Below are 8260 nucleotides of genomic sequence, written 5' to 3'. Positions count from 1 at the left end.
GCACAGACTGAGGCTGCTTTCTCTCAAGTCTGCCGGCCTGCGTCACAGCCTCTCATTAAGCATCCACTTGACGCCGGCAAAGTGAAACAGCACAGACCTGGCACCAGAAAGAACAAATGTGGCACCCACTGCTCCTTTTAAGGACTGACTCGAGGAGCAGCAGGCCCCGGGGCAGGAGGTGAGGCAAACACATCGGTACCTTTGTGGGAGGGGAGAGTGGACTCTTGCAGGCCTGTGTCCTTCTTAACGAGCTCTCTGGGGCGAGTTCTCTCGGCACCTTCAAAAATAACCAAGAACGCAGCCTTTTTTCCCTTTTTCTTACAAACTCTGGGGATACGGTGTTTCCTTTCTCCCCAGCAGGGCAGCTGGCTTCAACCAAGAAGAAAGGTCAAAAGTCACCTTGTAGCCATCTGTCAAAACAGAAATACCTAAACCCTAAGTTCCAGAATCAGAGGGAGAGTCTGGGCCAGTAGTTCTCAGATTTTAGTGTCAGAATCACCTGGAAGGCTAGTTAAAACACAAAGTTGGGCTCCACCCTCTGAAGCTCTCATTCAGTTGGTCTGGGAGGGGGCCTAAGACATGGCATTTCTAACAAGTTCTGAGGTGATACTGACGCAGATGCTCTGGGCGCGGGGTGTAACGTCTACCACCTGCCCCTTCATGTCTCTTTCCAGGCATCATTTGGCCCAAAGGGACGGACACTCACTTGAACCTCTATTACCTCCTATGTATACATGGTACTTTTAGTCCCCAGATCTCCAAGCCCTGTCACATCGATTCCCTCCACTTGCTCTCACGAATTCCCATTGGGTTAGGAGGAAAAAGCAGGGCCAAGGCCCTAACCAGGGTCATTACCAAGTCTGCAAGTTTCCTATTTTTCAGTTCAGCGTCCCTTCCAAGAGCACATGGCCTGCCCCCCACCCCCAGGTCCTCGTGATGCCCTGAGCTGGCCAGGCACACGGAGGCTGACTGCCGTGATGCAATCCTGCCCAGACTACCAGCAGGGAGCTGAGGGGGGCCTCCAGGTCACAAGCTGGGCGGAGACCTCGGCTCATGAATCTGAACACAGAGGTAGCAGAGAGAGGTAGATTTAAAAGGAATGCCTTGGTAAACAACGGAATTGTTTTTCTGGACAAGTCGGTTTGGGGGCTTTTGAGGCCTTACTTGACACACTGTAGGCACTAAATAAATAGTTCTTGGGTTAATGGTAGTGGTTCGTGGAAAATATTCTAAGGGAAGTTAGAATCATATTGCTGTTTAACTGAAAAGCTACTGTAAAAGCAGATCCTCGAATTTAAGAAAACAGGGCTATAACAAAGGTAGATTCTTGTTGGCATGACTGTAAATTTCTTGAGGGTGAGAATTGTGTGGGAATTTTCTGGTCCCTTATATTAACAAATATTTATAGAATATATGGACACTTGTCTGTCCCAGGTGCTCCTTACTGACCAGGTGGCTCCTGTACACAGTGTAGGACTTGGAGCCACGGCTTTTTCTGCACTGAGGGTGGAGAGCTTGGTAGTCTGGGTGTGTGGTTAATGGGAAAAAAAAAATGTTATTGTGTTTTTTTAAATTAGCTACTGGAGGGAACAAAGAGTCTAACACAGGTTTTCTGGCAGCAGAAACGCACAAGCTCTGTCAGCAAGTAAAACAGATGTGACCAAAAACTGTCGAGAAAGCAGGTATTTTTATAGCTCAGCATTGGGCCACAGGGTCAGGACAGAGGGACAACGAACGGGCCACATATTCTGTGCTTCCTCCGTTAAGCACTGCGCGGGATAGAGCCGTGGACTTCCGGTGCCGGGAAGACCAGGCGGGCCAGGCCCAAGTCCTTCACCTTGGAAACAGAGACTGTGGGCAGGATGGCTGGTGCAGCTGTGGTCTGCAGGGGTTCTCTTTAGCCATCTACTCCCCCGAACCAGACTGTAGGCTGTGGATGTGGGGACACAAATGGATTACAACAGCGACACCACACTGATACTAGGGCCACTTCTGTCTAACACAATGATCAACCAGATGACCAACAACCCCTGAGCACCTACTGCTATGTGCCAGGCACCGAGCTTAGTGCTGGCCCTGTGAAACGAACAAAGCTATTGGGGTCCCCCTCCTCCACTGAGGGAGACAAAAAAAAAAGTATACAGCTGTGGTCCTTTTGTTATTGCACTGCAATTCCAGAAATACCTCCATTCTCTGCAGACAGGAAGGGGAGGACAATTATTACCCTTTTTAAATAGCTGTGGTAGCCCTAAAGCTCGGGATCTGACCTTTCGGTTCCCCTTAAAGAAACATGTAGAAACAAGTAGATGCTCTCCACTCAGCATTTCAAAACAGGATATAAATACTCAACTGAAGAACACAGTATCTTAGAATTCCCTAGTGAAAACTGAAAAACAAGGTAGACAGAAAGTCTTCCCAAGCTGTGGTCTCATGCTGTGCAGAAATCTAGAGCTGTTAGGAATAAAAGTATTTCTTATGCTTCAAACTTCAGAAAAACACTTCTCTGCACCTCAGGATCACTGGGGAAAGAAAGGATTCCAACACAAACTCAGTCTAAACAGCTTAGCAAACTCCTGATCCTTCACCCTCGGAAACTTCACTTTCAAGAGAGGATGATCTCCTCAGGCCGCCAGGGAGTAAATGCACACGGGGACTTCTAATAAAAGTAAACACCTACAAATGATCCTGGCTGTCCAGGGGCAAAGCAGTTAAAGGAAAGTAACCCCCCTTTTGCACAGACCTCTCCTTCCTGATGGGCAATTTTGCAGCTCATGTCTAGCCTGTGAAAATAAAGCTGTTCCAGCCACATCTCCCCACCAACCTGAACCTGTTCTGGCCAGCAGGCCCTTGCTGCACACACTGCCGTATGTGTCCAGTGTGTGAAGCCGTGTGTGACTGCAAAAGCCGTATGTCACCATCTACACAAAGGGGGGGGGGTGACCAGAAGAACCCTGGAAACTCTCTCACTTCCCTTCTGCTCTGCCTTACCAAGCCCTTTCACAGAAAGCCATTGTGTAGGCTGAAGAGGGAAATAAAAGAAGGGCGGACTTTTTCCAGGCTCCCCTGCAGACTACAAGGTGATGTAAAAGCACAGAAGCTACCTCCCAACAGCTCTGGAGAAGTGCAGGCCTCAGGGGGCCCCACCGACACTGGCTTCTCACTCTGCTTTGTACTGGGCAGCATTGTCTGATAATGAGCTCAGCTCAACTGTGGGCCATGTATTTTGCAGCATAACTAATCCCTCATATTTTCCTTTTCACCCACATGCCTTTTATTGTTTGCTTTAGGGGGAGAAAAAGCCTCACCTTTGAAGCAACCTACACCTTTCTCTCAGCCATTTGGCTCTCTCGCCTGCTCCCCTGTAGACAAAGCTCTGACCAACCGCTGTGGGTGCATCAGCGTCCCTCCCAGTGCTAGCACTTCTTGAACTATGCAGGGGCCGATGGCTTAACGGTGGGAACAGTGATGCTATCAGGTGGCTCATCCTCACCCCAGCTCTCAGCCAGCTCGGTGTTTATAAGAACTCTTTTTTTTGGGGGGGGGTAATAATTCTTAGTATGTATAGTCACTGGTCCCTTAGCGTCCTCAGCTAGGCATCTGCTCAGAGTCCTTTAAATGCAGAAGCTTTTAAACATTTTTAAAGGTTGGTAAAAGGCGGCTGAGCTAGCTATCACTGTTCATCTGACCCCATGACTGCTTCCCGACTAAGATGCATTCCTGCCACCCTTCACTAATAAATTCAGTCAAGCCATCAGGCACAGAGAACATCAGGGCAATTGCTTTTTCCTCCTACACCTATTCATCAACATCCAACCACCACCTCTCAGACCAGCTCTTCTTCCAACCTCTACTCCTTCCCCAAGGAGTACGAAAAAGAAATAGTCAACTTACACAGGCTTATGTAGAGTTCTTAGAATGTATTTTTGTTCACCTGAAAAATAAAACTTTTAAAAAATATACAGGACTTTTTGAGGACAGGTATCTTAAATGGCTGAATTATAAATAATGTCTCTGGTCATGTTCACAGCTAGAGCTGGAGCTAATGTCCCAATTCCAGTGAAGGCTTTAGAGTCAGGAGGCCAGCAGCTGGACCTACGAGTGGTCTCTCTAGACTCTTTGATCCATCCCAAAGTGGATTCAGCAGTCCAGAATGCAGGGATGGGGACAGGGGACTGGATTCCCAGATGTCCTCCTGTAAGTTCAAAGGATTCTTGGAATAAGAGATCAATTTACAAATTATTAAAATATAGGACTAAAAATTCACACAATAAATATAAATTACAGGCTATTATTGAAGTTATAAAGTGGCATTTTATGTGTCTTCCCCACCCCCAGACCCCCACCAAAAATTTAAAAAGGCCTCAAAGGCTTCCTAATGACCAAAGTCACATCAGCTGCTCAGAAATCTCCTCCAGCCAAGACACCTTGGGGGTGCTACCAGCCTGCTCCTAGGCTATGACAGCTCAGCTGCTGTTACCTTGCCCACAATAGAACATGGCTTAAAGCAAGACTTCTTGTCCTGTAAACTTGGATCAGAGCTAACTAGAGTGTAGGCCAGAAAACTGGAGACAAACTGTTTTAGGACTCAGGTGGATAAGTTTTTGTCTTTTTTTTTTTTTTTTAAGTGCCTAATTTTCCAAAAAGGAAACACTAAGGGGTTTGATATCTTGTCACTACCCACACTCAATTGCCTAAAAGCAAGTGGCAGAAGGAAATGGAATCCAAATTGAGGATGTATAATTCTTGCTGTCCCATTACTATACAGATGTCACTTCCCTTGGTGTTTCTCATCTCCATCAAAGTATAGGCTGCATATAAGTAGGGTTTATCAGGAGAGGTAAAGACAAACCAATGTAATTTTCCCACCAGCTGGTCCATTAACTGGCTATCAAAGCACAATCCTGAGCTTGAAGCCCACCTTATAGCCTTCCTGGTTCTATAATGCAACTCAAAACCAGAAAACGTGCTCAGAGCTCTGGTTTCACAACAGATTTCACCCTAATTGCAGGGCTACACTGTTACTTACAGGCTCAGGAAAGAGGGAAGGCAAGAGTGATTACTGAACAAGACAAGATCTTGAAGAGGGGAAAATAAAATAAAAACACTTTGAGCCACTCTACTTACAAAAGCTTGCTCTTCCTAAAAGAACTCTGTGAGGAGAAGGCCAAGGATTGAAGCACAGAGGCATTGCTCTTTCCCTTCCTTCTTCCCTGGCCCATATCCAGATACTTAGGGCCACAACAGGAAGCCTCTTCCGTGGGGGGCACTAGGGTGGGAAGAGGAGGGGATTAGTTCGTTCTCCACCCTTCCTAAACAGCTTCTACTTCTCCTAAGGTTTTCCACTGTCCTTTCAAGTCTAAGGATGATTATACTCTTTAGGGTCATAAACCTATCTTTCTGAAATAGGGGGAGTAGAGTGGGTGATGAAAAAAGAACAAAAAAACCAGTGTTTGTGCCCTTCTGGCTAGCTGCACTTTGGGGGCCAGCAAATAGCCCTTGCATGACCCCATCAGTGGGTAGCTACCCAGGGTTGTGGGAGGATACATATAGTTCTGTGTAATTATAGCTTCTAGTGCATATGTCAACAACTATATACAGGGATCTATAAATTAAATGCATCTGTGGCCACTGCAACTGGGTTGACGTACCTGAGCTCCACTACTTTTGGTGCCCTCCTTTCGAGAGCTTGAGCTTATTAAAGAGCCCCTATAGCTCCCTCCTTCCCCTGAGTCTTGCGGGGAAAGCCCGAGTCACTCCTGCACATAGGATACACAAGAGCTAGCGGCGAAAAAGGGTTCGGAGCTGGGATCTCCCCGCCCCTCCCCCCATTCCCTTTATGGCTCAGGGCCCTGGCGCAGCACGGTCCTGGGAAGACCAAACCCCGAGCCCCCGGCGAATCGCGGTCCCTTGGCTGAAGATCGGGCTGCAGGCCACCCGCTCTCGGGGCGAGCTAGCGATCGTTGCGGGGAAGGGAGAGCGTTCATTCCCGTGGGGGTCACTCCCGCGGGCTCCCCGCCCCGTCCTGCTGCAAAGTCCTGCCTCCGGGCTTGGGGAGGGGAGAAAGGTTCCCGACCGCCCCCGGCGCGGAGGGGTTCAACGACTCCCGGGCGCCGCCGCCCCTTCCTCCTCGTCCTCCTCCAGGCCCCGCGGCTGCTCCAGCGGCCCGGCCAGGGGACTGTCGGCAGAGGGCTCCGGACGCATGGGCCGTGCCGCCTGCAGCGGGGGCGCGTCGCGCGGTGCCTCGCGGCGGGACGACCCCGTGGCATTGGGCCCCGCCGCCGCCCCCGAAGTCCCAGACGGGCCGGTGGCGTTGGAGCCGCCGGGGGGCGGGCCGGCGGCTCCCCCCGAGGTCCCGGCGCCCACCGGCTGCCAGATGAGGCTGTAGTAGACGGCGAGCACGATGGCGGCCAGCGACACGGAGAGCACGTAGGCGAACACGGTGGCGAGCCGGACCCACTTCTTGTTGGTCTTGGCCGCCATCTTCGCCTTCTTGTCCCCGGTGTAGGTGGCCGGCTTGCCCCGCTCGGCCGGGGCAGCGTCGCGCTCCTTCATGGGGGGGCCCCGGCCTTTGCCCCGGTGCTCCACGGCCCCGGCTGCAGGGGGCCTGGCGGCCTGCGAGGACTGGACAAGGGGCGGCCCGGCGCCCTCCGCTCCCGGCAGCTCCGCGCTCCGCCGCCGCTCCTCACGCCGCCCGCCCGCAGCCCTCCACCGCGTCGCTGCAGCCGCCGCCGGGGCCTGGACCAGTCACTGCCGCCAGCGCCGCCGCCGCCGCCGGCCCGTCAGCTGCTTCCCCGCCGCCGCCACAGCCACAGCCGCCACAGCCGCCCGACTCCGCGTCCCCATCCGCTGCTGCCCGCCGCCTGCCCGGCCGCCGGCCGCCCGGTCTCCAGTGGCCGCGCGGACGGCGCGCTCCGCTCCAGCAGGGCTCCCCCACCTCGCGCGCTGGCAATAGGGGGCGGGGGGAGCGCTGCTGGGGGCTGCCTCTTAAAAGGGCGACGCCGGGGTCCGGAAGTGCTGCGCGGGGAGGCGGGCTTCTGTCGCTCGCCGCGAGCCCCGCCGGGACGCCCCGTTAGGAGAGAGTTAAAGGCGGCTGGTTCTTAAAAGGGCAACGGCGCCGCAGCCCCGGGCGGGCTGGCGCGGCGAGGATGGGAGCCCCGGGCGCTTCTTTAAAAGGGGAACGGCGCCGTTTGGGGCGGAGTGCGGAACTGGAAAAGGGGGCGGGGAGGGGCGGTCTGAGCAAGGAGCTGTCAACTCTGGCGCCTCTACCCTCCGCTCCAGACTGTCCGAAGTGACAGGTGGAACAGCAGCAACGGCTGCGGCCCCCAGGCCTCAGTATACCCCCCAAAGTGGGGGTGATAACACGCTAATGCTCTCGACTCGCTCCCTGATCCACGTACCCTCAGAGCCGGTCTCCTGGACCCCTTCACTCCTAATGGGCCTGGCCCACATCCCGCACAGGCAGCTAAGGAGCCTGGATCACTCACTGGTCACAACTGGTCGCGCCCCCCCGCTCCGGCCCCGGCTGGGCTTTGGGGCTCTGCTGAAAACTTCCCGATTCCCCCCCTTGTTCTCTTAAAGCCCGGGTCACGCTGCGCAGACCTTTTAAAGTTTCTGGGACAGAACCACGTGCTGAGCTGGGCTCTCCAGACTCGCCTCTCATCTCAGTCCTGAAGTTCGCAACAGGTCCGAGATCCCGCTTATTGGGGGCTTCGGACTCCCTGCTTTGGGCTTGATTTGGACTCCAGGAGCTGCACTGAACCAGTGGCTCTCAGAAAATTTCCCCTCTCTGATTCCCTCTGGGCCTCAGAGTCTAGGCTGTTGTCCGCACCCCCCCCATTCCTTTGTGAGGTTTGTCCTCCCTAGGGTCCGGTTGGTGCTGACATCCCCTCACCGAGCTTAGAGTCTCAGTAGCACTTTCCCCTGTGCCTTCCTCCTCCTTTTGCCCTCCTCTCTCCTGCCTTCTGTTCTCCCCACTCCCTCTGTAGAAGGCTTTCCAGAATTTAGGTTCCCTCCTCCCTGAATTCTACTTCCTGTGTTCCCAGAGCTGAGTGTGCGGGGACTGCCGGGGTGTCTTAGTGGGTATGTGAGACTGTGCCTGTGTGATGGTGTGTGGGGACTGTGATGGTGATGGGATCCTTTGTGTGACACAGCCCCCTTTCATACGAGAGCCTGACTCCTGGCTCCTGACTCTGAGGGACAGCACTCTCTCTGCCCTTCCCATTTTCCCTCCTCCTCCACAAGAATCTTTGCCTTCCAGACA

The 8260-nt window shown here is 53.3% G+C and overlaps 1 protein-coding gene across 2 annotated transcripts; it reads right to left on the bottom strand.

Moving 5' to 3' along the window:
• Positions 1-3897: 3897 nt before the first annotated feature.
• Positions 3898-7162, bottom strand: INAFM2 (InaF motif containing 2). Of its 2 annotated transcripts, none has more exons than XM_025884213.2 (2): positions 5125-7162; positions 3898-4210 (listed from the first exon to the last, which is right to left on the bottom strand). In XM_025884213.2, the coding sequence occupies exon 1, from the start codon at positions 6550-6552 to the stop codon at positions 6094-6096; it is 459 nt and encodes a 152-aa protein (XP_025739998.1). In that variant the 5' UTR covers positions 6553-7162; the 3' UTR covers positions 3898-4210; positions 5125-6093. The 2 variants fall into 2 exon arrangements, with proteins under 2 accessions (XP_025739998.1, XP_025739999.1); XM_025884214.2 differs by having other exon boundaries at positions 3898-4192.
• Between the last annotated feature and the right edge of the window lie 1098 nt (positions 7163-8260).

The sequence above is a fragment of the Callorhinus ursinus genome, unplaced genomic scaffold (assembly GCF_003265705.2).
Source record: "Callorhinus ursinus isolate GAN/ISIS: 27379988/994484 unplaced genomic scaffold, GSC_fseal_2.0 scaffold25, whole genome shotgun sequence".
NCBI classification, from domain to species: Eukaryota; Metazoa; Chordata; class Mammalia; order Carnivora; family Otariidae; genus Callorhinus; species Callorhinus ursinus.
The sequence above is the reverse complement of the archived record's forward strand: the minus strand, read 5'-3'. Positions and strand labels throughout refer to the sequence as shown.

Excerpts from the sequence above, each read along its gene's own strand:
- INAFM2 (XM_025884213.2), bottom strand. The coding sequence starts at position 6,552 with ATGAAGGAGCGCGACGCTGCCCCGGCCGAGCGGGGCAAGCCGGCCACC.